This window comes from Drechmeria coniospora, chromosome 02, assembly GCF_001625195.1.
Source record: "Drechmeria coniospora strain ARSEF 6962 chromosome 02, whole genome shotgun sequence".
In the NCBI taxonomy this organism is placed as follows: domain Eukaryota; kingdom Fungi; phylum Ascomycota; class Sordariomycetes; order Hypocreales; family Ophiocordycipitaceae; genus Drechmeria; species Drechmeria coniospora.
The window spans coordinates 609,696-635,522 of record NC_054390.1 but is presented as its reverse complement, the minus strand read 5'-3'; the positions used below and the strand labels follow the sequence as shown (position 1 = coordinate 635,522).

At 59.6% G+C, this 25,827-nt stretch overlaps 9 protein-coding genes across 9 annotated transcripts; 6 read left to right on the top strand and 3 right to left on the bottom strand.

The window, feature by feature from the left end:
* Window positions 1–340: 340 nt before the first annotated feature.
* DCS_03436 (uncharacterized protein) lies at window positions 341–2,207 on the bottom strand (the record flags this gene model as incomplete). Its single annotated transcript, XM_040800755.1, has 2 exons — window positions 341–1,801; window positions 1,905–2,207. 2 exons carry the CDS (start codon window positions 2,205–2,207, stop codon window positions 341–343), a joined length of 1,764 nt encoding a protein of 587 aa, XP_040655788.1.
* Window positions 2,208–2,581: 374 nt separating this feature from the next.
* On the top strand, window positions 2,582–3,160 carry DCS_03435 (uncharacterized protein; the record flags this gene model as incomplete). Its single annotated transcript, XM_040800754.1, has 1 exon — window positions 2,582–3,160. The coding sequence occupies one exon, from the start codon at window positions 2,582–2,584 to the stop codon at window positions 3,158–3,160; it is 579 nt and encodes a 192-aa protein (XP_040655787.1).
* A 3,116-nt stretch (window positions 3,161–6,276) lies between these two features.
* On the top strand, window positions 6,277–8,202 carry DCS_03434 (cytochrome P450 52A12; the record flags this gene model as incomplete). The annotated part of the gene is made up of 3 exons (XM_040800753.1): window positions 6,277–6,687; window positions 6,812–7,708; window positions 7,912–8,202. The coding sequence occupies 3 exons, from the start codon at window positions 6,277–6,279 to the stop codon at window positions 8,200–8,202; spliced, it is 1,599 nt and encodes a 532-aa protein (XP_040655786.1).
* Window positions 8,203–8,644: 442 nt separating this feature from the next.
* Window positions 8,645–10,018, bottom strand: DCS_03433 (uncharacterized protein; the record flags this gene model as incomplete). Its single annotated transcript, XM_040800752.1, has 1 exon — window positions 8,645–10,018. One exon carries the CDS (start codon window positions 10,016–10,018, stop codon window positions 8,645–8,647), a length of 1,374 nt encoding a protein of 457 aa, XP_040655785.1.
* Window positions 10,019–12,160: 2,142 nt separating this feature from the next.
* DCS_03432 (chitin deacetylase) lies at window positions 12,161–13,039 on the top strand (the record flags this gene model as incomplete). Its single annotated transcript, XM_040800751.1, has 1 exon — window positions 12,161–13,039. The coding sequence occupies one exon, from the start codon at window positions 12,161–12,163 to the stop codon at window positions 13,037–13,039; it is 879 nt and encodes a 292-aa protein (XP_040655784.1).
* Window positions 13,040–15,048: 2,009 nt separating this feature from the next.
* On the top strand, window positions 15,049–17,138 carry DCS_03431 (Chitin synthase 6; the record flags this gene model as incomplete). Its single annotated transcript, XM_040800750.1, has 3 exons — window positions 15,049–15,183; window positions 15,242–16,825; window positions 16,911–17,138. The coding sequence occupies 3 exons, from the start codon at window positions 15,049–15,051 to the stop codon at window positions 17,136–17,138; spliced, it is 1,947 nt and encodes a 648-aa protein (XP_040655783.1).
* A 1,423-nt stretch (window positions 17,139–18,561) lies between these two features.
* Window positions 18,562–20,316, top strand: DCS_03430 (cystathionine beta-synthase; the record flags this gene model as incomplete). Its single annotated transcript, XM_040800749.1, has 2 exons — window positions 18,562–18,821; window positions 19,020–20,316. 2 exons carry the CDS (start codon window positions 18,562–18,564, stop codon window positions 20,314–20,316), a joined length of 1,557 nt encoding a protein of 518 aa, XP_040655782.1.
* A 434-nt stretch (window positions 20,317–20,750) lies between these two features.
* On the bottom strand, window positions 20,751–21,614 carry DCS_03429 (Signal recognition particle receptor, beta subunit; the record flags this gene model as incomplete). The annotated part of the gene is made up of 1 exon (XM_040800748.1): window positions 20,751–21,614. One exon carries the CDS (start codon window positions 21,612–21,614, stop codon window positions 20,751–20,753), a length of 864 nt encoding a protein of 287 aa, XP_040655781.1.
* A 1,476-nt stretch (window positions 21,615–23,090) lies between these two features.
* Window positions 23,091–25,782, top strand: DCS_03428 (Palmitoyltransferase AKR1; the record flags this gene model as incomplete). The annotated part of the gene is made up of 5 exons (XM_040800747.1): window positions 23,091–23,369; window positions 23,713–24,522; window positions 24,596–24,954; window positions 25,002–25,114; window positions 25,163–25,782. 5 exons carry the CDS (start codon window positions 23,091–23,093, stop codon window positions 25,780–25,782), a joined length of 2,181 nt encoding a protein of 726 aa, XP_040655780.1.
* Window positions 25,783–25,827: the final 45 nt, after the last annotated feature.

Below are 25,827 nucleotides of genomic sequence, written 5' to 3'. Positions count from 1 at the left end.
CATCTAGCATTTATCGTCTACCCTCCATCGTCTACCATCTACCGTATACCGTCTCTGCATCGTCCGCGCCGCGGAACGCAATGGATGAAGAATGCAACGAAAGGAAGGAGAAAGCAAGCATGAAATCGCTACAGCGCTACAATTACAAGTCATCCCTCGATGACCACTCGCAGGTGCCGTGCCGGTATCCCGTACCTCCGGTCTGCGTTTCCTGACCATCATGAGCCGAATCATCGGCAGTGTCTGGCGGCTCGCGTCGAGCCTTGTGATGATGGTTCCGACCCTTCGGCGCCGACTGCTTGCATGGCAGGTGTCGTGTCTGGTGCACGGGTTCTTACTTTTAATCTTGATACCTGGTACCTTGCTTCCAGCGGTTGCCCTCCCGATACCAGTACGTTCTTCTCCGGCCGCCCCAAGAGGTGCCTTGGCGTTGCCTGGTGCCTTGCCTGGTGCCTTGCCTGGTGCCTTGCCTGGTGCCTTGCCTGGTGCCTTGCCTGGTGCCTTGCCTGGTGCCTTGGCCGGGACTTTCCCTGATGCGTCTGATGCCATGCCCGGTGTTGCCTTGCCAGAGAGGACCCGTGCCTTGTCGTTGGCTTGCGGCCCGATTATTGGCAGTGTCTTGCTTCGGGTGAGCACCCTGCCAATAAGGGCTGGTCAGGAACAGGTTTTGGCGCTGTCTTTCCTGGCCGTTCTGCTTCACGTCCGGCCTGTTCGGGCTCGGTTCCGGCCTCGGTTCCGGCCTCGGCTCCGGCCTCGGCTCCGGCCTCGGTTCCGGCTTCGGTTCCGGCCTCGGTTCCGGCCTCGGTTCCGGCCTCGGTTCCGGCTTCGGTTCCGGCTTCGGTTCCGGCTTCGGTTCCTGCTTCATGTCCGGCCTCACCATCGGCACAGTTTTCGCTGCCTGGTTCGGCTGATTCTGCTGGTTGCCAAGGCCGTTGTTGGCCAGTAGGTTAACAGTATCCCCACGAATGCCGCCGATGCGGCCCCTTGTAGCAAGCGCCCTGATTCGAGCCATCATCTCGTCCGGCGATCTGACCTTCTCAGAGATCTGTAAACAGGCGACGAGGCCGGCAACGTGAGGCGTGGCCATGGAAGTGCCGGTCTTGTAGACGAGGTGCGTGCTCGACCAGATGCCGAGAGATAAAATGCCCTCGCCGGGAGCGTAGATGTCGACGCTCGGCCCGTAGTTGGAGCCTATACCGGTGGCCCACGCCCACGGTTTCCAATCCGAGTTGACGGCACCGACGGTCAAGGCGTAGGGTGACCGGGCCGGAGAGTAGCGGCCGGCATTGTCGTATTTGTTCCCGGCGGCGACGACGGTGAGGATGTTTTGGTCGTGCGAGTTCTTGATGGCCTCGTCGATGGCGTTGGAGCCGCCGCAGCCGATGGACATGTTGATGACGCTCTTTGCCGAGTTCCCCTTTGCCTTGATGTCGTCGACGGCCCACTGGTAGCCGCTGAGCACGCTAATGGTGGTGCCGGAGCCGCCGGAAAAGATCTTGACGTCGACTATGGTGCATTCCTTGCAAACGCCGTACGTCCTGCTCCCGACGATGCCCGCGACGTGCGTTCCGTGGCCGTGGGTGTCGATAAAGGCACCGCCAAAGACGTTTCGGCCCTTGACGACGCGACCGCCAAACTCGACGTGGCCGGCGTTGATGCCCGTGTCCAGTACGTAGACGGTAGCGCCCCGGCCGGCGCTGTCGTCGTAAACGTAGTCGTTGTTGCCCGGCAGCCGGTTCGAGAGGATGCCTAGGCCGTAGGGCGGGCTGTGCTGCGTAACGCTGTCGTACAGCTCCCAGACCTGATTGACCTCGACAGCTTCGACCTAAGGTACCGTGGCCTCGAGTCAGCTCGTTCCCTCGGCACTCCTTCCGGCTGCTCCGAAGGAAGAGGGCAAGACTTACATCCTCGTGCTGGACAATCTCCTCGACCGTAGCCTTGTCGAACTTTCCGGCGTAGGCCTTGAAGTTGCCAATATCAAACTTGCGTTCGGTGCCGGGGAGGTTGAGGTTACGTTTTCCGATGCTGCGTCGATGCAGCTGGTCTACCCAGGCGTGGTGATTGTCTACGCCGGCCGAGGTTACGTGGTCCTTGAAGGTAATGATGTAGCCCATGTTCGATGCCGGTACCTCTACGGTCTTGTTGGTCGCCGCCAATGAGGGCAGGGCGGCCATGAGCAGGACCGCAACGTAGGAGATGGCGACCATTGTGTACGGATAGATGGCCAACTTTACTTTTTCGTCCGTGTGTCGTCGTGCGATTTGCCAACTCCCTTGCGCAGGCGGCTTCCTATTACATGGCAGCACGGAGCGAGCGCCATGGAGTAGATATATATAGGACGATATTTAGAGACGATGCATGCGTGCGTAGCGCGTGTAGTCGTTTCATCTACCTTGACTCGGCGCTTCCCTTCCTCTTAGTATGCTCCTGCTATCCTGCCTCGGGCCGATGACGCGAATCGATGGCATAAGGGACCACCTATGCCCCGGTACTGACTCGCTGCCTTTTGCCCGGCCTGATCGGAGCCACGTCCGGTGCGGTCGGAGCCCCGTTTGCTCGTCCGGAGATGGAAACGCGCATAATGTTCTCTTCGTATGCCGACCGGTTCTTGTTTTATCTTGATCCAGTCCGCCGTAAAGTGCTTGTACTTGGGGCCTCGTTCCGTAATGAACAGGACCTCGCCACGGGCAGCGGAGCCGGCGCTGGCGCAGCACAGCAATACAGCGCAGCCGGCGCTGGCACAGGCACGGCAATACAGGGCAGCCAGCGCCGACCCCAGCACAGTAATACAGCGGAGCCGGCGCCGGGCCAGCACAGCAATACAGCGGAGCCAGCGCTGACGCAGCACAGCAATACAGCGCAGCCGGCGCTGGCACAGGCACGGCAATACAGCGCAGCCGGCGCTGGCACAAGCACGGCAATCAGGGCAACCAGCACTGGCGCAAGCACGGCAATACAGGGCAGCCAGCACTGGCGCAAGCACGGCAATACAGGGCATCCGGCGCTGGCACAAGCACGGCAATACAGGGCAACCGGCGCTGGCGCAAGCACGGCAATACAGGGCAGTCGGCGCCGGCGCAAGCACGGCAATACAGCGCTGCCGGCGCTGCCACAAGCACAGTACAGGGCAGCCAGCGTTGTGCAGGCACACCACAGGTGACCGCTGCAGGCACCTAGCGGCGCTACGGGCGTTGGTAAAGTGACCTGACAAAAGTGACGATTCAGCTTTGGTGGCACCACCCGTACAAATTGAATCGACATTTTTGCCACCCCTCTGTACGGCACGCAGGTACGTGTCCTCGGACGAGCGATTCAGCACCGTCCGCCCACGAGCAACTGCGCTGCACCGCCTCCCCCTTTCATTGTACGGAGGAGCCCTTTCATTGTGCCGAGGAGCCCTTTCATTGTGCAGAGGAGAACAAAGGGTCTTGGCGGAGTGGAACAATATTGCAGTCCAAGTGAATCGGAAACGACTCATGCTGCTCGGAACTGCAAGCACACCCACGTACGGCACTCAAGTCGCGCCGGCACATGTACTGTATATGCGCCCTCGGCGCCAACCGTCAGTATTTTCTCCCTGTACCGAGTATGAACCTACAACCAACTTGATACCGACAACCAAATCAATACCGACAACCAACTTGATACTTGCAACTGGGCATTACTCACGCACGCGCTTGCTGCACAAGCAAAGTCCTGCCTCATCTCCCCACATCGTCCTCCGCAGGTCCAGCTGCCCCGCCGCAAGCCGCCTGTAAATCTCCTGCGCATAGCCCCCACGCGAGCCGCTAACGGCGTCCATCAGCGCTGAGCAGCCGTCGCATACGCCTCGCATAGGCCTTTGCTACGGCACATTTGCGCGTCCTCGCTTCGTCGCGCGTGGCCTCGTCGCGTGCTTCATCACGTAATTACCACATTTTTTCGCGTTCATGCATTGTCCTTTGTGCCGAGTGCAGACGTGATCGAAATCGGCTCGGCGCAGGTCGGCGCACTGCACTCGTGGCTGGGCGGCTGCACCGTTGGCACCGACAGGGCCTCCAAACTACGCGTACAGGCCACCCGCTGCTCCGTCGCTTCGATGCCTGAACATGTCGTCGCGCCGGTGCTCATCCGACCGTCGCCTCGGCGTGCGACGGAGAAGCCTCCAGAACCGGTTGCCAGAACCAGTTGCCGCCATGGAGGGGGCGGCGAAGACGTCATTGGCGGCGGCGCACGCGTTTCGGATTGAGCGAGGTGCCGCCAAACATGTGCATGCGCAACTAACGCTGATGGAAGGCGACGGCCCTGCATGACGAACGATGCGTCGTCGCTTGTTCTCTACGAAGCGCGAAACAGACTTGCCATGTGTGCCGGTGCGGAGGACGGAGGACGGCGAATGCGTAGGCGTGACGTCGGCACCGTGCGCCTCGGAACTTTTGCATTCCGGACCGCTACCCGTGGCACCGGCCAGTACTCGGCACCAGCGCCGACGCAATCGCCGGGCCGCGGCGGGGTCCAGCGGGGAGCCCCGTCTGTCCTCCGAGAGTGCCGGAGCATTCGCCCATGACGGCACCTACGTGCACCTTTACCTCGTCCTCCGTTTCTTGCGCCCTTTGGCATTTTTCCTCGTCCCTTCATCTCCAGGCCATTTGTCCACGTGATTTATGTCAAAACATCTTGGTGCATAAAGGTCATGGTCACCGCCGCAGTTGCCTGAATTACGGAGTAGAGCAACTCCGTAATTAAGTGCATACAGTAAGTACGCTCAATGGCGGAGTAGCCCTTTGCAGTAAGGCGCCTTTATTGTTCCATGTGAGCCAAGCGTAACGGAGCACGTGCACCAAGCAGTTGCACCAGTTGCACCAATTGCACCAGTTGCATTATTTGCACCAATTGCACCAATTGCAACAGTTGCACCAGTAACACCAGTAACACCAATTGCATCAGTTGCACCAGTTGCATCATTTGCACCAGTTGCATCATTTGCACCAGTTGCATCATTTGCACCAGTTGCATCATTTGCACCAATTGCACCAATAGCATCATTTGCACCAATTGCACCAATAGCACCAATGACACCAATTGCACCAATGACACCAATTGCACCAATGACACCAATTGCACCAATAGCATCAATTGCAATGACAATGACCCCAATGACCCCAATGACACCAAGTGCATCATCATTACTACCATGCAGGTAGTAGTTGGACGATGCGACGAAGCAGGTTCTGCTGCAATGCAGTCGATAGCACCTTCAAGTGGAAGCAGTGCCCTACACTCGCTCAGCCTCCATTGGCGATGGGTGCGTTCCTTCAGAGGCGCCTTCATGTACTTCCACGAGATGGAGCCCGTGGTGCCGCAGCAGACGAGCTCCCATCACGGTCACGTGCACAATCTTCCCACGTCAATCGGCTCAACTCGCCTGATTCTCCTCCGTGCCCGACACATTGATTCATGATGCAAAAATTGTACCCATCCATCAATTGGTCGTTCGTCGCGTCTCCTTGCCGTCGTTGCCGCCTCGGCGTGAACCGGTCAATGGCCGTCAAGCTGCAGGGGTCGGATTAGCAGACCAACGCCGTCGTGCTATGCTGCTGCCTGGCTTGCTTGGAATTGTCACGACGCCGAGGGAATGTTTCTCGGGCATGTACAGAGTATGCACTTGCAATCGTTACTCCGTACTCCGTGCTTGTCCTCCCGTCGGCGGACCGACTTGGATGAGTCATCCATCCAGTGGAGCGGGTCCTCGCGCCGACGCCGTGTCCGACTTGCCGACGCTCCGACGGCCAAGACCCGCCCATCCCAATCCACGCTAGCCCCATCCTCTGCCGCCGCCGTTTGCGGGGCCCGTGCCCGAACGGCGCTGCAGACCGGCCGAGCTCCGTTCCAGAACGGAAAGGGGCGCGGCCCTCGAGTTCGCCCGCTCCGAACCTGCGCGTCTGTCCCGTGGCGGTACAGATACATGGCCCACCACCGCCAAGACGTGAGGCTCGAGGTAGGAGGACCTCTGTGTACACTCCAATCCTCGACGCCTGGCAGCCTGGCACGCACCGAAAACCACGTTGCTCGAGTTAAAATCGTTCGACTCGCCTCCTCGACGAGCCCATCTTCTGCTTCCATCCGCATCCCCTCCCCTCCCACGACAGCTCGTCGACGAGCCCATCTTCTGCTTCTCTCCGCATCCCCTCCCCTCCCCCGACAGCTCGTCGACACGACGAGGCCACGAGAATACATCTCCCGAAGCAACGACCGACAAAGCCTCGCATCCTCCCCCACCCCGTCGCCGTCCTGGTCATGCACTTGACGGCCCTCTCGGCCATCGTCGCCGCCGTCGCCGTCGTCGGCCTCGTCATCCGCAAGGTCCAGGAGCGCCTCCGCCATGCTGCCAAGGCCAAGGCTCTCGGCTGCGAGCCCGCCATCTGGGCGCCCATGATGGAGCCCAGCGGCGTCTGGTCGACCATCCTCGGCGCCGTCGCCGCCCGCGAGAAGCGGCTTCCCGTGTGGATTGCCGAGCAGTTTGACGCCATGAGCGAGGCCGCGGGACGGCCTGTCGGCACCATGATGATGAGGACGCCCTTCTTCCGGGACACCGTCTTCACCCTCGATCCCCAGAACATCCAGGCGATGCTGGCCCTCAAGTTCAAGGACTTTGGCCTCGGGCCCAACCGGACCGAGAACTTCAAGCCCCTTCTCGGCAACGGCATCGTGAGCTCGCCCCCTCGCCCCTCCGCTCTCCTCCCCTCTCCTCCCCTCCCCTTCCTGCCTCCCGCCGCCTCCCGCCGCCTCCCGCCGCCTCCCGCCTTCCTCCTCTCGTGCTCACCCTCTCCAGTTTGCCGCCAACGGAAAGCAGTGGGAGCACTCGCGCGCCCTGCTGCGTCCGCAGTTCGTCCGCAGCCAGGTCAGCGACCTCGACCTCGAGGAGGACCATGTCCGGGCCATGATGACCGTCCTCGAGCGCCACCTCGCCGCCGATCGCTGGACCGACACCGTCGACCTCTCCGCCCTCTTCTTCCGCCTCACCCTCGACTCCGCCACCGAGTTTCTCTTCGGCGAGAGCGTCAACAGCCAGCTCGGCGAGCTCTCCGCCGCCGCCGCCGACGGCTCGTCGGGACCCGGCGGTTTCGCCGAGGCCTTTGATCGCTCCCAGTCCATCCTCGCCCAGGGGGCACGCCTCGGGAACAGCTACTGGCTCGTCCACACCCCCGAGCTGCACCGCATGGTCAAGCGGGTCCACGACTTTGTCGATTACTTTGTTCGAGTCGCCATGAGCCGACCGCGCGACAAGGGCGCCTCCGCTGCCGACGACAAGGGCGCGAAAAGGGAAAAATACGTCTTCCTGCACGCCCTCGCCGAGGACACGCGGGACCCGACGGAGCTGCGCTCCCAGCTCCTAAATATCCTGCTCGCCGGCCGCGACACCACCGCTTCGACCCTCGGCTGGTTCTTCTACACGCTGGCGACGCCCGAGCACGCGCCCGTCTACCACCGGCTGCGGCAGCTCATCCTCGACGAGTTCGGCACCTACGACGACCCGCGCGACATCACCTTTGAGCGCATGAAGGGCTGCCAGTACTTGCAGTGGTGCATCAGCGAGATCCTGCGCCTCTACCCCATCGTTTCCGTCAACGTCCGCACCGCCCAGGTCGACACGGCCCTCCCCGTCGGTGGTGGCCGCGACGGCCAGTCGCCCGTCTATATAAAAAAGGGCCACGACGTGGCCTATTCGGTGAGGAACCCATCCTCCCGTCTCTTCCCATCTCCCGTCTCTTCCCACCTCCCGTCTCTTCCCACCTCCCGTCTCTTCCCATCTCCCGTCACTTCCCACCTCCCGTCTCTTCCCACCTCCCGTCTCTTCCCACCTCCCGTCTCTTCCCACCTCCCGTCTCTTCCCATCTCCCGCTCTCGTCGGCAGCTAACCCTGGCGGCCAGGTCCACAACATGCAGCGACGAAAGGACCTGTGGGGACCCGACGCCGACCTCTTCAGGCCGGAGCGCTGGGAGAGCCGCCGACCGGGCTGGGACTACCTACCCTTCAACGGCGGGCCGCGCATCTGCATCGGTCAGCAGTTTGCCCTGACCGAGATTGCCTACGTCGTCATTCGCCTGATGCAGCGCGTCGACGCCATCGACCCCTCCAACATGGGCCCTGTCAAGCACGGCTTGACCCTGACAAACTGTCCCGGAGACGGTGTGAAGGTGCGATTGCATTTTGCTTCATAGACTGAGAGTGAGAAGAATTGTACAACATGTCCTCCACGCCCATCCCCATGTCCTTTTGCATACCATGGAAAGCCGACAGCATGGCGCATGTATGCCTCGAGCATATCGGCCCGGCCCTTGGCCCGGCCCATCGTGTTTGCCTCGGCAACGTTGGGAAATCCCGTGGGTGTCCCTCCTCATTTCCGACTGACCATGGTGAGTCTAGAAATTCACCTATTATTGTCCTTTGCTTTACTTGCGACGAACCTGCAACGCTCAAGCGGAATTCTCGTCACCTCGTCACCTTGCAGTCTGGCATCATATTCCTCCTCGATACCCACTGACTGCCCCAAAAGAGGCAGGTTCTGATTCGGCACCGCAGATCCCCTCGAAGTAATCAAGACGAAGATACAAGCTGTTGCGGCCACTCTCGTCGCTTCGTCCCCGGACACGTCGACATGCGCTATGGGCACCACATCTCGACGTCAACGCCTTGCAGCTTTTCAAGCACGCCGAAATCCAGACCGCGTTGGCGGAAAGCAACAATAATCATGTCAAAGCTCTCGAGGGCTGTGGCTGTCCACCGGTGCATGTCGAGGCGCGGAATCTGAGGGACGGCTTCTTGGGCCACGAGGGGGTCGATCCACGCCACATCCACGAGGCCCGTGAGTGCAAGGCTCTTTGCCAAGGCGAGCCCTGGTGAATTGGCAAGATGGGCTTGTCCCGGCTTGAAGCCGATGCCGACGACGAGGACCGTGGGCAGGAGGACGAGCTGCGTCGAGGCCGTGTACAGCTTCTTCACGGCCCGCTGTGCGATGACCGACGGCCGCTGCCGCATCCTCTCGGTCGCGTCCCGGAGCAAGGGAAACTCGCCGTTGAGAAGCAAGTAATGCGGGTTGACGGGGATGCAGTGGCCGCCAACGCCGAGCCCCGGCCGGAAGGGCAAGTACCCAAACGGCTTCGTCGAGGCCGCATCGCAAACCTCAAAGGGGTCGATGCCAAGCGAGCGGCAAGCGTCGGCCATCTCGTTGGCGTAGGCGATGCAGACCATGCGCTGGCAGTTTTCGTACAACTTCGTCATCTCGGCCACCTCGGTGCTGGACACGGCGACGACGCAGTCGAATACGCGCTCGTAGAGGGCGCGGATGGCGTCGAGCGACCGGGGGATGACGTCGTCGAGCCCCGAGATGATCTTGGGAATCGATTTGGCAGGGGGCTCGGCCCGTCCCGGATCCACACGCTCCGGAGACATTCCGGCGAAGAGGCCCCCTTTCTCGGCCAGGGGTCCCAGAAACTCACGCGTCATACCGACGGCGACGGAACTTTCGATGACGACGACGGCGCCTCGACGTGCGTGGCTCCGCACTGCCGCGAGGGCGGCGCGCAGAAAGGACGTGTCGACGGTCTTGTCGGGGAGCAGCAGCGTCGGCACCGAGATGAGAAAGTGAGTGGCCGCGGCAATATCCCCGGCCCAGTTGGTGAACCTCGCGTTGTCGTTGCCTCTAAAGGAAATCTGCAGCTCCTTCGTCCGGGCGGCAGAGACGTCGTATCCCAGGACGCGGAAGCACTTGGAAAAGAGCGCGACGAGTTGCTCGCCGACGTAGCCGACGCCGATGACGGCCACCAGCGGCTCCTCATCGACGGTAACATGAGACGCTGCCGGAGCATGCAGTGTCTTGCTCTCCTGTGTCTTCACTTCCACGTCAAGCTCCGAGAATTCGCTGGGTGGAGTGAGGTCGTAGTACGACTGTGCAGGGAACCGCCATGGATTCGGCGGTTTGTCATCGAGACCAAACGAGATTCTTCGCAGGAAGCTTGGCTTGAAGAATGAAGCCATTATATTGAACGGCCGACTCGAGGAGCAGCAGAAGCTGTACTTGGAGGCGGAACTGCCGATGCAAGCCCAAGCTCGCTGAGCCAGATATGAACCAGCACCACCACTAGATGGTATGATGTCTTTATCATACACCGAGACCACCATGGCCTGCATTGCACAGTACTTTGCGAACCATGACTCTGCACTGCGAGGCATACACTTACGAGATGGACTTTCCATAAGTTGCGGACAAATCCCCTGTGACTGGTAACATTCGAGTCGTGCCTGGGAAACCCATCCTAATACGGCGAGATCACGACAGGCTCATCTCCAGATGCAAGGACGAGCCTGTACAGCGCAAGCCTCCTGTCTAGCGCGGCCTAGGAGGCAAATGGGAATCAGTACAGGACACACCACACATGCGGAAATCCCCCCCAATTCTGGACTCGTGTTGCGTTCCTGCAGTCTGGCCACCGAACCGCTTCTCTCCTCCGCCACGATCACACGCTCCGAGCTCTGATGTTCAACAACTTCATGTCAGGCACCAGCGGATGAATTCCCTTCAAACGAATATTATTACCGCACTAAATTTGACGATTCTTCACACATCACATCATCTGGTGCTTTCTCTGGCATTGGAGACTTGCTGCATTCTCTTGTTGGCCTAGATGACATGCTGTACGGGTCGCAAGACCAAGCCATCGGAGGCATCATTTGCTCGGGAACCGGACCAAACGCGTAATTCGGGACCAGTGGACACGAATTATGGACATACTATTCCTCAACGCAGCTTCTCTTGGACACCATCCTGGATGCTGTGCTGCCATCAAGCTCTCGTGTTCTTGTTCCGTTCCGCTCGGCATGTATCCAGGAGTCACGGCAGGATGCTGTGCAACGTGGGTTCCTGAAACGGGCAAGTTCCGAACGGCACAATCGCATCATTAACCATATAAATAGGCTCCAGCCTAGACTGGAGATGCAAGGACGGTTCCTAAGTCGTTAATGTCCTATTCCGTCGCACGGATGCGGGATTGACTCTCCCCCGCGGCCGGGCCAACATTGCCCATGTGCGGGACCCGAGACACGCATGTTCCTCCTGCAAGGTATTATCAATGTGAAACAGAGTTCATCGTTGCACTCACCTGCGCATGTAAGTGGCGTCCCAGTAATAGCAGCAAGGTTGAACGATGCGTTCCGGGTCCGGCAAGGTTCGACGGCCAACCCCGTGCCTGGAGGAGGGTTATCCGACAGGGTGTCTTTGAATTGCTCCTTCATCTGGATTCCATACGTCGAAGACCCCAATGAGCTTCACTTCAGACCCGAGAATCCGAAAATTGTCATCCACACAATGGCCAACGGCTCCCGCATCCCGAGGGACAAGTGGCCAAATTCTCGCCGTACCGCATCGACGCCTCATGCAGGTCATCGGCATTATCTTCCGCATACAACGGCAGTTCCGTTTCTGTGCTGAAATATACCGAGGTAGCTCCTGTCCTGCGTGTTTCCTCATGCTGTAGAACAACGCGTCTCCGACATGACCGGACGAGCCGTGAGCACATGATGGCATGCAAACAACCCCCATTCATCAACGAGGCGGCCCACGACACTGGTATTTGCGGATAATAGCGGCCCGTTTCCATTGGACGGAATAGCGTTACATGCGTTGCTCCTTATCATCTCTCGGAACGAGCATAAACCCTTGAATCTCGAGCGACGGATGACTTCTCGGCCGTGATGCCTATAGCAGTGTGCCGAACTCGGCCGCTCCCCTCGCGTTTGTGCAACGCGGCAGGTTCCATAGAACACCTCGTCTGCCACCTCGTCTACGCTCGATTCCTGGTCGGCCAGGAAGATACCTTGGTCAAGCTTTGCCGCAACACCATGGCGCTCGCGCTCACCAGGTCTCTCGTTCATGTGTTCTTGGTGGTGTCCTGGTATATTGTATCGATCGAATTTTATACGCACGCACTCAGTCTTGATGTCAGCCATGGCCCCGACGGACCCAGCACGGAAGGGATTCCTCGCCCCAAGGTTGGGAACGTCCCGTACGGTATGCTGCGTTTGCACCCGACTCTATTTCCACTGAGCTATCCATCTCGCGGTTAACTAGTCACTCTTATCTGATCAGGAACCACCATCACAACATGCATCAAGCCGGGCATGATGGCTCTGACGTTTGACGACGGACCTTTCACGTACACGAGCCAGATTCTCGACATTTTGGACAAGCTTCAAGTCAAGGCCACCTTCTTCATCACCGGAAACAACAAAGGAAACGGCCATATCGACCAAGGCTGGACTGGATACCGCGATGTGCTCCGCCGCATGTACAACACGGGACACCAGATCGCCAGCCACACCTGGACGCACCGGGATCTGAACAGCCTCGTTCAGTTCGACGGCTCGACGAGTGTGGAGCTGGGTCTCCGTGTGCGCAAGTCCGAAATGATATTCAACGAGATGGCTTTTCGCAACATCTTCGGCTGGATCCCAACCTACATGCGAGCCCCTTATCTCGAGTGCGCCGAGAGCTGTCAAGAGTTCATGGGCCAATTGGGCTATCACATCATCTCGACCAACATGGATACCAAAGACTACCTGTCCAACGATCCGTCTCTCATCGAGCAGGCAAGACAGAGATTCAGCGACGGCGTGTCGACGAACGCAGCCCAGAGCAGCTACATTAGCTTGGCGCACGACATTCATCTTCAAACGGTCATCAACCTCACGCCTTTCATGGTGGAGCTGTCCAGGAGTCGGGGCTATAAGTTGGTCACCGTGGGCGAGTGCCTGGGAGACCCCGAGACGAACTGGTATCGCTTCGTAGACGGAGCATCTCGAGCTGAGGGAGATTCGGGCCGACGGGCCCCTTCACCCCCATCCAAGCCGAGAAACACGCAAGTTGTCGGTTCCGGCCAACGCTGCGGCCCGAGCACCGGAAAGACCTGTCTAGGCTCTGGATTCGGAGACTGCTGCTCCGAATTTGGATACTGGTACGTGCCACCTCCCTACCCTGCCCCGACCATGTTTGCCTCGTATTGATAGTCCATGCAGCGGATCAACTGCAGAGCACTGTGGTACGGGCTGTGACACGTCATATGGGACATGCCAGCTCCCCGGAGGGAGTATTCCCATTGTTTCGACCGACGGAAAGTGCGGGTCGGCGGTTGGACGTTTGTGTCCACCAGACCAGCAGGCACCGTGCTGCTCGCAGTACGGATTCTGGTGCGCATCATGAATGGCCTCTCTGATTCTTTCATGGCTAACTGTAGTCGTAGCGGTTCGGGCGATGAATATTGTGGGCAGGGATGTCAGAAGGAATATGGAGCTTGCACTTGATTATGCCAATAAGATCTCGCAGAGCTTTCGTTTCCCTTGCTATAAGGAGTCATCTTCGCCGGCAGCTTGTCCTTGTGCCTTTCTTGATGTATATCTTCCGGCAGATAAATGATGATCCGATCGGGTAACCCTAGTATGTAGCTGCCAGGACTAGCCACCCAAAGGGGGGGGATTCTGTACGAAGTCTGCCATTGTCTTGTCGTTCTCGGGGTCTCCCTCTGCCGTATGCAGTTGACGGGGGGCTCGTATTCCGCCCGCTTGTGCCTCCCGGCCACGGCGTTACACTTGGGCACCGTAGCCGTTCCCCGACAATGCTGCAAGCCAGGGTTGTGATCGTGAACCGCGCCACGAACCCTGTCCGCACACGTGGTCGTACCGGGTCTAACCAGCCGATCATATCCGACTGTTGAGCAGCAACAACTTTCCGAGCGGAAAACATGCTGCGCATTAGCACGGCCTGGCACGAGAGTCAACTTTGCATTGTGTTCAAGATGATGGCGTGTCATGGTCTTGCGGAGTACCCGGTATACTGGTAGGTGCTCGAACAATTTCTCAGAGCTATGGGCCAGGAGATGGAGGAATGGATGCTTGTCAGCCGATACGAAACCTGCATTTTGCATGCATGGATCGTGTTGTTGCGTAGGATACCATGGGATGTCGCCATTGTTAACCGACTTGCTGCGGGTCAAAAATAGCCTGTCTCCATGATGCGAACATTTTCGCGGATGCAACCAGACTTGTTCCATTGTCCAATCCCAAGTCTTTTTACTTTTATCCCCGTTTTTGCGTCTTGTTGGTGCGTCGTCTCGCACATGCAAGGGGGGTCAAGGGGCGACCTGTATCCAACGGACGAGGCATGAGCACCACAGGCTTATTACCAGGTCGTCTGTGCCGTCCAATGGCGTAGATTGGCGTGGATTGCATTGCATCCTGTGGCTTCTTCCACCTATACACCACGGATGGTAGACTCGCGGAGATGGGGGAGGCCTGTGGTGCGCTGAGAACTGGGCTGACACCATCAGAACGCACAGCAGGGTCCCAATCCCAGGAGGCCAGAAGCGATGCAGGGACGGAAGAAACGACGAGAAAGCAGATGGCACCCAACAGTGCACCATCCGATCATGCAGGAAGTAAGGTCCATCATCGATCCCAGCTTGCCAGCGCAACAAAAGCATGACGCAGATCCGCAGCCGAATGGTCTGCAATGCACTCCAGAAGCTGGGCCATCCCAGGCCTTTCCCAAGGTGGCATGGTTGCTTCATGCCCCCTCGTTGCTTCTCGTATTCTGTAGAATCTAGCATGCCCGTCGACAAGCGAGGCTGAGATCTGGTGGGCATCGTGAGGATATTGGTCGTCGGGAGGTTTTGACCGCGCAGTTGGTTCCTCTCCCCCTCCTCTCCTCTGAGGTATGGCCATCAACGTAGAGTATTTTGTGAGAATTTGGAGCCATCCAAGGAGTTGCGATTCGGTAGGAAACGCCCATGAACGGATCATTTCGCTTCAGACGGTCGTTAGCAATCCCGACTCGTTCAGCACGAACCCGGCGCTTCAGTCGGTGCCAACCCAACAGTTTGATGAAAACTGTGCTCGTCATCGTTCGTTCACTGCCAGCTAGTGTTCATTTCTGTTCAACCCTTGACAGGCAATCATCAAGGCTTTGTCTCCGGTGCCAGGTCCCTCCTCAACACGGCTGGCGGTAAGTCTCCTGGACAATGGCATCCTTTTCCGCAGCGGCCGCGACGCGAAGCCAGCCATCAGACGCAGCAATGCTCGCCAGAAACCGGGCCCAGTCACCACCGGTATCTTTGCAGAGCTTGAGAACCAACAGCCCAATCTCGCAAGACTTGGTAAGCAGCGGGTTCACGAGGACATGGAGTGCACTCTAACGTCGGAAATTGGCAAAAGTCACACTTCCGAGAGGTAAACGGAAGCTTCCTTGGCGGCTCTCAGACGCCCCGATCCAACGCGACGCAGACGTCGCTACCGTCGCAAGGGGTCGAGTCGAACCTTTCCTTCACTTCCTCCATCCAGCAGGAGGAAGCGGCACTGCGGTGGGATTCGGAGGAGGAGCTGCGGAAGGTCTCGAGAAGTCTTCTCCGGCTTCAAAAATGGGGCCTCATCGTCGGGCTCGCGCTCCTCAACGGCGGGCTCATCTACGTGTCGGTCAGGTACTGGCAGGTCTACTACCTGTTCATCGTCCTGCTGAGCTCCAACACGGTGTTGCAGGCGGCCATGGTCGTCTGCATCATCGGTCATTTCCTCGTCAGCCGGGTGCTTTGCCGCTGCTGGGCAGACGAGGAGATGGCACCGGAGTCGGCGGAAAAGATGGTGATGCTTCTTCCCTGCTACAACGAAACGCGGGAGGAGCTGACGCGCTCGCTCGACTCGCTGGTCGATCAGAAGGGCATTTCCGACCACGCGCGCGTCATCCTCATCGTCGTCGACGGCAACGTCCGCGGGCCGGGCATGAGCAAGACAACGCAGCGGCATCTGCTCGAGGACATTCTCGAGCCGGGACCTTGGCGGCGCTTCGGCAACGGGTACCGAGCTCGCGACGGCCTCTTCATGCCGGTGACGACGCAGACGGGACACTACCGGGGCGTGCCGTACGTGCTCGTCGGTAAGCGGCACAACCAAGGCAAGCGGGACAGCCTCTGCTTCGCCCGCTCCTTGCTCTACCACTTTCAGATGCGGTCGGAAAACGTGGTGACCATGTTCAACAACGACCTCTTCGAGCACGTCGGCGGCCTCCTCGTGCAGCACGGGGTCGACAAGGTCGACTACCTCGTGGGCATGGACGCCGACACCGTCTTCGACGAGCACTGCGTCGTCGAGATGATCAGGGAGGTGCGCAAGAACCGGCGGCTCGTGGGCGTGTGCGGGCACGTGTGCGTCGACTTTGCCGGGCGAAACTTTGGCCTCTGGTCGCTCTACCAGTCGGTCGAGTACTCGCAGACGCAGGGGCTGCGGCGCATGTTCCAGTCGCGCATCACGGGCAAGGTCAACTGCCTCCCGGGCTGCTGCCAGCTCCTCCGGGTGGACGAGTCGACGTTTGGCGACGGCGTGCTGCGGCAGCGGTTCGGGTACTGCCCGAAGCCCAACGACGTCATGACGCGGCACATCATGGGCAACTACTCGGAGGACAGCATCCACGCGTCCATCATCTTCAGCCAGTTCCCGGGCAAGCAGACGGCGCAGGCGCTGCGGGCCAAGGCATTCACGGCGGTGCCGCAGTCGTGGAAGGTGTTTCTGTCGCAGCGGAAACGGTGGGCGCTCGGCAGCGTCTCCAACGAGTTTGTCATGATCTTCCGGCCGGGCATCATCCTCGTGGAGAGGGTGCAGAGCATCGTGGCCGTCGTCACCTGGGCCATCACGCCCTTTATCATGGCCGCCGTGGTGCAGCTCATCATGCTGTTCGTCAGGCACGGGGCCAAGCTGTTCCAAGACGGCGCGTTCCTCGGCTTGATGTGTGTTTTGTGGGCGCGATACGTAAGTTGATGCCGGGGCGCTTCGTCGGGCGGCGGCGGCGAGCGAGCGATGAGGGGATTCCACGGCGGCTGACACGGTTTGCAAGCTGTACTCGTTCTGCATCGTCTTCTGGCTGCCACGCAACAAACTCGAGCGGATGCAATACGTCGTCGGCTACTTTGTCCACTTCTTCTCGTCGCCGTTGATGAACATGATCGTCCTCGTCTATTCGCTCCTCCACTCGGACGACTTCCAATGGGGCAAGACGAGAGAGGTCATCGTGGAGGAAGGGGAAAAGGCGGGCGATGGCCTCGGCGGCCGCAGCACACACTGAGTCGAGAGGATGCGGCAAGAATTGATTCCACGGGCAGCGGGCACTATGCAGGACTGGAAGATGATTGTCTTGGGATGTTGGGCTGCCGACGAGGATTCACACGATTTCGACTGTCGCCATTGCACCTGCCGGAGGGGATATAGGAGATATGCAGGTAATGAATGCATCGATACATGCAATGGATGGGGAGTATGTACGTACGGGGGGTACAGAGTAGCGTCTTGATCCATATTCCAAGTACGACGTACTAGGACTAGCTCGCACGCATTTATCTGCAATGCCTGTACGGAGTAGACAGTGTACATGTTTGCTTGAGTACGGAGTACTCCGTAAGTACTTTGATCTTATTTTGCACACACTCGTGCATCAACCTCTGCGCACACGCAGACAGCCAAATAAACGTCCTATTTTCAATTTTCATTGTGGACATTGTTCACATCGTCAGCTTCGTTTCTCGATTTTTTCAGAGATTCAAAGCAGAACCGCGCATTGTACAGTATGCATGCAGTACACAGAATACAACTCAGGACTTACTTACAAGCGACGTCAGCCACAATAATGCGGCGGTGATATACGGAGTACTCCGAACTTACATTGCATCGACGGAAAACGACGGCATTATCTTTCTCAACGCGCACCCTTCATTCACCACATGCGCAAATTGAGAAGAAAATGAACCAACTCCTCACGCCTCATTTTGTCATCTGCTCGTTTCCAACAAGCTCACTCGAAGTAAGTACATACATGCAGTATTTTTAATCTATGAATGTTTTGGAGCCACCCGGTTATGAGTCCGCCCCTACCCTGGAGCGGACCCGTTCTTTCTGCATCCCGGGCGGTTCCGATGTATGCCCACTTGAGGCTAGACAAAGCAAACAATAGGACAATGGCTGTGCTGCGCCACGAACAGCCGTTGCGGATAGCAACGGCGTGGGGCGCCGCAGCAAAAAAGTTGGAACATTCCGTCAGCCTTGCCAGCTGCTTACCGTCTGAGAGAAGCCCACCCACTGCCACCATTAGTACACAGTAAGTAATAATACAGTATTATAATTAATTGTAAGTACTCCGTACTCCTCCGTACTGTAGATTTAAGCAAGTACTTGCACAGTAATACTTTTTGTACTGTGTGTGCCTACCTCCGTACTGCACTGTACCGTACTGTATTATTTTAGGTACCTAATTATTACTACCTCCCTCCCCTAGCCAACCCCAACGAACTGGCTGGGCAAACGAAAAGCTCACGACGACGACGCCGATATCGATCGCCACAACAAGCCCAAACCAGAGTTTGCGTTGCCCATTCACCGATCCCCTCCCCTGCATCAACGCGTACCTGCACCCGTGCCATCTCGGTGCAAGGCCCTGTCGAAATCAAGACGACTTACTCTCCCTCGCACGCTCCAGCTCGCCGCCTCCTCTCACGATGGCTTCTGTGCCCCACGTCGGGCGCAAGCCTGCCACGGTCCTCTCCGCCACCGAGCTCATCGGCAACACGCCGCTCATCCGGCTCAACAAGGTGCCGCAGTCTCTCGGCATCGAGTGTGAGGTCTACGCCAAGACGGAGCTGTTCAACGCCGGCGGCAGCGTCAAGGACAGGATCGCCCTACGCATGATTGAGCAGGCGGAGAAGAGCGGTAGGATAAAGCCTGGCGACACGCTCATCGAGCCGACGAGCGGCAACACGTACGTCTCTCACCCTCGACCCCGTCGACCCCGTCGACCCCCTCGACTCCCTCCATCCCCCTCCATCCCCCTCCATCCCCCTTCATCCCCCTCCATCCCCCTCCATCCCCCTCCATCCCCCTCCATCCCCCTCCATCCCCCTCCATCCCCCTCCATCCCGTAGCCTCGGGAGACTGACAAACATGTCCCGTCCCGCAGTGGCATCGGCCTGGCCCTCGTCGGCGCCATCAAGGGCTACAAGACCATCATCACGATGCCGGAAAAGATGTCGGCCGAAAAGGTCTCGGTCCTGCGTGCCCTCGGCGCCACCATCATCCGCACCCCCAACCAGGCCGCCTGGGACGCGCCCGAGTCCCACATCGGCGTCGCTCGCCGTCTCGAGAAGGAGATGCCCAACGCCCACATCCTCGACCAGTACAGCAACCTCGACAACCCGCTCGCCCACGAGCACGGCACCGCCGAGGAGATCTGGGAGCAGACGGGCGGCAGGATCGACGCCGTCGTCGCCGGCGCCGGCACCGGCGGCACCATCACGGGCATCGCGAGGGGTCTGAAGAAGCACGACGGCAAGATCAAGGTCATCGCCGCCGACCCGCAGGGCAGCATCCTCGCCCTGCCCGAGTCGCTCAACGAGGAGCACGTCAACGAGCCGTACAAGGTCGAGGGCATTGGCTACGACTTCGTCCCCGACGTGCTAGAGCGCACCATCGTCGACAGGTGGTACAAGACGGACGACGACGAGTCCTTCTACCTCGCCCGCCGGCTCATCGCCGAGGAAGGCCTCCTCGTCGGCGGCAGCTCCGGCTCCGCCATGGCGGCCATGCTCAAGGCCGTCAAGGACTACGGCTTCAAGAAGGGCGACGTCGTCGTCGTCGTCATGCCCGACAGCATCCGGAGCTACCTCTCCAAGTTTGCCGACGACGACTGGCTCGCGGCCAACAACCTGCTCCCCGTCCGCGGCGACGTCCAGGTCAACGGCGTCGAGTCGGCCGCCGTCAAGACGGACGCCAACGACCCCTACGCCGGGGCCACCGTCGCCTCGCTGCGCCTGAAGCCCGTCACCTCCGTCTCCGACACGGCCCGCTGCTCCGAGGCCGTCGAGACGATGCGCGACAAGGGCTTCGACCAGCTGCCCGTCCTCTCCGCCTCCCACAAGCTCGTCGGCCTCGTCACGCTCGGAAACCTGCTGAGCTACATGTCGCGCGGCCGCGCCACGGGCTCGAGCCCCGTCCGGGACGTCATGTTCAACTTTGGCCGTTTCGACGAGATCGTCACCGACCTCCGCCACGGCGCCACGGGCGAGACGGTCGGCCCGAAGAGGAAGTTTGTCGAGATCACCGTCGACACGCCGCTCTCGACCCTGAGCAGCTTCTTCGAGTGGAACAGCGCGGCCGTGGTGACGGAGAAGAGCGCCGACGGGAAATCGCTGTCGAAGCCGATTGCCGTCGTGACCAAGGTCGACCTCCTGACCTGGATGGTCAACCGCAAGCAGTGAGCGGCCGCCGAGCGAGCGCGAGCGAGCGGTGCATGATGTTTTTCTCGTGACGAGACGAGCGGGCATGCGACAACGACTAGAACGATGGCAAGAGGAACGAAGACGACGGGGGGGGGGCGGCGGCAAGGCGTAGCTACGGGGGGCCATTCCGGTCTGTCTTGATGAACTGGAGGAAAAAGGTGTCGAGGAATGGTGGGTGGCTCGCCGACTCAACATCTGCGGCTGCGCCACGAGGCACGATGCATTCTAGGAGGCCACGGGGCCGGCAATGACATGACGAGTGCCAGGAGCAACTGCGAGGTGCCCGCGGCATGCTTGCGTATCGTACAATGAACCGTGCGCCGTCGCCATGCCACCCCCCCCATGTTTTCTTTTATCCCCCCAAAAGTAGGGGTCGCGCGAGAGAGAAAAGGACTGACTCGGCCGACGACGGCTCACACCCTCTGGGCCATCCACCACCACCATTTGTCGACGTCGGCCTCGGGCGCCGTGACGCTGCCCCCCAAGACGTCGACGTCCATGTCAAACTCGCGCATCTGTTCAAAGGAAAACTTGTCCGACCCGTACTCGCCGAGCCAAGCATCCTGCTCCTCCGAGCCGATCTCGTCGATGCCGACGCCCGAGTCGAGCAGGCCCTTGCTCCGGGAGACGCGGATCCGGCCGAGCTCCGTCTCCAGCTGCGACTTGACCATGGTCGCCGGCAGGGCCGTGAAGAGATCCATCTTGTTGGCGGCCACGAGCACCGGCATCGCCGCCTGCTCCTTCCCCTTGGCCTTGGCGCCGGCCCGCCTCTGGAGGTGCAGCAGCACGTCGTAGAGGTACGAGGCCGTCGCCGCCAGCGTCTCCGGCTCGCCGAGGGCGGCGGCGTCGACGACGAAGACGACGGCCTTGAGCTTCTCGGCCCGGCCGAGCTTCGCCGCGGCGACGTTGCGCAGCTTGCCGTGGCCGGGGGTGTCGACGAGGAGGAACTTGGTATGCGTCCCCGACGCGTCCTCGTGGTTGCGGAACGACCGGCTCGAGGCCGAGTCGAGGGAGGCGTTGAGCTCGACCGACTGCGTCGTCTGGGACGTGTGCGTCTTGGCCGGCACGGTACCGCGCTCGAGGAGCGTCAGCAGCGCCGTCTTTCCCGCCTGCGGAGGCCCGAGGAGGAGGACGAGCGGGGGCGTCGTGTAGGTCGCCGACGAGGAGAGGAGGACGTGCAGGAGGATCGGCGCGCCGAGGACGAGGAGGATGCCGAACAGGATGACGGGGAGGGACGGCGTCATGAGAGTCTCGACGATCGAGGTGAAGGACGCCATGGTCGAGCGGGCCAGCCGAGGGCCGCGGCAGCAACGAGCGGGCAGTTATGAAGGCGATGAATGCCTGGGACGATGGTGCTGGGGGTTAGCCTTTATCGCAGTTCGATGGCGAATCGTCGCCGAGAGAGGCCGTGGTGTGTGGAAGAATCCAGGATGCTCGTCGGATGAACGAGCTCCGGTCCGACGCCACGCGAAATGAAGGATGAGATGGCGAGGTTCAGCCACAGCAGAGCTGCCTTTCCAGGCGCGGTATAGTGCCATCTGTGCTGGCCGATGGGTACCTGTACAGCCAAGTACAGCACAGCTACAGGTACTAAGTGTGCTGTAAGTAGTCACTTGACAAAATTGACGATTCAGTGTTGGTAGCGCTACTCCTACAAATTGAATCGACATTTTTGCCACCCCACTACAGCCTGCTGCTGATAGTATCAGTTGCACAGAGCACGGAGTAAGTACATGTACCGTAAGTAAGGAGATGTGCAGTACTTGATTCCTGCAGTACCAGGAGTTGTACAGTACTTGATTCCTGCAGTACCGCCTACTTGTACGGTGAACTGTATTGTACACGTACACTGACAGTACATGTACACTGACAGTACTGTACTTGTACAGTGGGGTGGCAAAAATGTAGATTCAATTTTTAGGGGTAGCACCACCAAAACTGAATCGTCACTTTTGTCAAGTGACTGTACATGTACACTGACAGTACTGTACATGTACACTGACAGTACTGTACATGTACACTGACAGTACTGTACATGTACACTGACAGTACTGTACACGTAAGTACACTGACAGTACATGTACACTGGCATCTACTGTAGATACCTAGGGACCGCTAATACTGACATGGCAGGACTTTGCATTTAATTATACTAAAAGGCATCCTTTAGTTGGCAATTTCCATGCTGTAATTTTTCCGCACGTTGCCCTTGCGTGTACCGGTACTTGTAAATAGGTGTATTGTTACTTGCGGCACTTTGTACATGCAAGTTCTTGCAGCACTACCAGTACAGTGTCAGAACAGTGCACGCTCAAGTCTCGGTACGGACATTTCCAGACTGTTCACGAGCGGAAATAAGTACTTGTACTCCTCAGAATTGAGCTCCGCCACCACGTCCAGGCTAGGCCACTTCTGGAGGCATGGTTGAGCTCGCTCGCTGTTTGCCCTGCATTACAGAGCATCCAGCTTGGCAGTCGAAAGTCTACTGACAACAGGCACGTCTTTTGCCGTCTGGCCTTGCTGGCACCATCCTCGACTCGTGTACGGCCTCACTCTCCATCAAGCCGTCCCTTGATCTCTTCGAGCCCAATCCCTTCCAGCAACATGCGCAGACGGCAGTAGCGAGCTCAACAAAGGTCGTGTCCGTTTCGCCCTTTCCGTCCAAACCGCGGAGACTTGGCGGTCGCCGTCCAAATCCCTCCCTCCCTCGGTGACGGCGGTGACGGCAGAGTCTGCCTCGACAGCATCGGTACATGGGAAGCCCCGTCAGGCCCAGCAGCATCTCGGCTGCCTCATCAGCCCCCTCGGCCGCCCCGATTCAGCTCTCCTCCAAGTCGACGGCTGCGGCCCCGAAGCTCAACAGCGAGATGGAGATGGGCAGCCTCCCCGCCGACGAGGAGCCCTCGCGGCCCCCGGACAACGACATCATGCAGGTCGCCCGCGTCGGTGACATTGCTGCCATGGAGAAGCTCTTTGCCTCGGGCGAGTTTGATGCCACGTTTGCCGACAACGAAGGCATCACTCCGCTGCATGTTGGTCCCCCCTCTTCTTCTTCCTCCTTGTCCTCCTCCTCGTTCTCCTCCTCCTCCTTTTCCTCTTCTTCTTCCTCCTCCTCCTCCTCCTCCTCCTCCTCCTCCTCCTCCTCCTCCTCCTCCTCCTCCTCCTCCTCCTCCTCCTCCTCCTCCTCCTCCTCCTCCTCCTCCTCCTCCTCCTCCTCCTCCTCCTCGCTCTCCTCCTTCCTCTCCGCGTCGCTCGACCCCTCTCTCGACCCCTCTCTCGACCCCTCTCTCGACTCCCATCTCTCCGTCTTCGCTTCACCCCCGTTATGGGGGACAGCGGGTATGCGATCCTTGTTGGCTGACAAACGCCATGCAGTGGGCGGCCATCAACAATCAGTACGCCATGTGCAAGTTCCTCATCGAGCACGGCGCCAAGATCAACACCAAGGGCGGTGACTCCGTCGCCACGCCCTTGCAATGGGCCGCTCAGCGGTGCCACTACTACACCGTCGACCTGCTCCTCCAGCACGGCGCCGACCCCCTCATAACCGACGCGCAAGGCTACAACACCTTGCACATCTCCACCTTCAACGGCAACGTTCTCCTCATCGTCCTCCTGCTCCACCAGGGCATCCCCGTCGACGTCCTCGACAGCTTCGGCCACACCTCCCTCATGTGGGCCGCCTACAAGGGCTTCCCCCAATGCGTCGACATCTTCCTCCGCTGGGGGGCCAGCGTCCACGCCACCGACGAGCAGGGTTTCACCGCCCTGCACTGGGCCCTCGTCAAGGGGAACCCGGGCTGCATCCTCAAGCTCATCGAGTACGGCGCCGATCGCTTCGCCAAGACGGACTCGGGCAAGACCCCCGCCGTCACCGCCAGCGAGCTCAACACCCAACCCGTCTGGCATCGCGCCCTGAGGGAGTGCGGCTACGGCGAGGACGGCCACGTGGCGACGCCGCCCTGGCCCGGCGCGAGCTACTTCCTCAAGGACAAGAGGGTCTTTGCCACCCGCTTCCTCTTCTTCTGGCCCTTCCTCCTCACCTTTGCCGTCCTCTTCGCCCTCGCCCGCTTTCCCGTCTACTTTGGCGTCCCCATCGCCTGCGCCTTCATCTACGGCATCCATCTCTGCGCGAAGCAGGTCTTGGAGTATGCGCCTTCGGACATGCGCCACTTTCACAAGACGGTAAGGAAGCCTCGTTCCCGTCCTCTCCCCTTTGCCTCTGCTCGCGCTGACTCTCCGAACCCCCCCCCCCCAGCCCTGGATGGCTGGCATCTTCGCAGGCTCCCTCTTCTTCGTCGGCGTCAACTGGCTCGTCGTCATCCTACCCACCACGACGCGCGGCCTCGCGGCCGCGGAATCCCCCCACTACCTCCTCAACCTCGTCTTCGCCTTTCTCTACTTCATGACGGCCTTCTTCTACGCCGCGAGCATGCGGTACGACCCCGGATTCGTCCCCAAGCTCAACGGCATCGCCGAGCAGAGAGCCGTCATCGACGAGCTGCTCAAGGAGTGGAAGTACGACGAGTCCCATTTTTGCGTCACCTGCATGATCAGGACGCCCCTTCGGAGCAAGCACTGCCGAAGGTGCCAGCGCTGCGTGGCCAAGCATGACCAGTGAGTGACTCGTCGATGCGGCACCGTGCCCCGGCTGACGCGGATAGCCACTGCCCGTGGGTGTACAACTGCGTCGGCGTCAACAACCACCGACATTTCTTCTTGTATCTCGTTTGCCTCACGGCCGGCATCTTCGTCTACGACGGGCTCCTGTATTACTGTAAGACCCCTGCCCGGCCTCGGTCTTGAACGGCTGCTGACGGGTCAGACTTTGCCAACGTTGCACCTGCCGCCGCCGAGACGTGCAACGTCTTTGGCCCGTCGCCGTGCAAGATGATCAACGCCGACTCGTACACGCTCATACTTGCCGTCTGGATATCGTTGCAGCTCATTTGGGTCACCATGCTCGTCTTTACCCAATTCTTCCAGGTCTCCCGCGCCATGACGACGTACGAGAACATGACGGGCATCCACATCAGCCCTCCGACCATGGCCCTCACCTCTACCGGCACGCCGCTCGACCCCAGCCTGGCCCTCGCCGCATCGGCCGAGACGCCGGGTGCCAGCCGGCACAAAGGCGGCGTGCTCAAGCAGTGGAGCCGGCTGCTCGGCGTCGACCCCTTCATCGAGACCATCACCGGGCGCGGGGCGGCTTCGGGCAAGAACAAGCGCAAGAACAAGAACCCCTACAGCAGAGGGTGCCTATCGAACTGCAGGGACTTTTGGTGCGATCCCTCGCCCGTCTTCGGACAGAGGGAGAATGGCAGTGCCGTGCTGGGCGGCGAAAAGGTCGACTACACGGCCATGTACGAGAGCCCGACGCTCATGCGCCTCACGGGCATCAGGACAAGAGGAGGGTACGAGGCGGTGGGAGCCGACGACGTCTAAGGCTCGGGGCACAGCAGCCGCTTGTCATGTATCAGAGCGTGCACG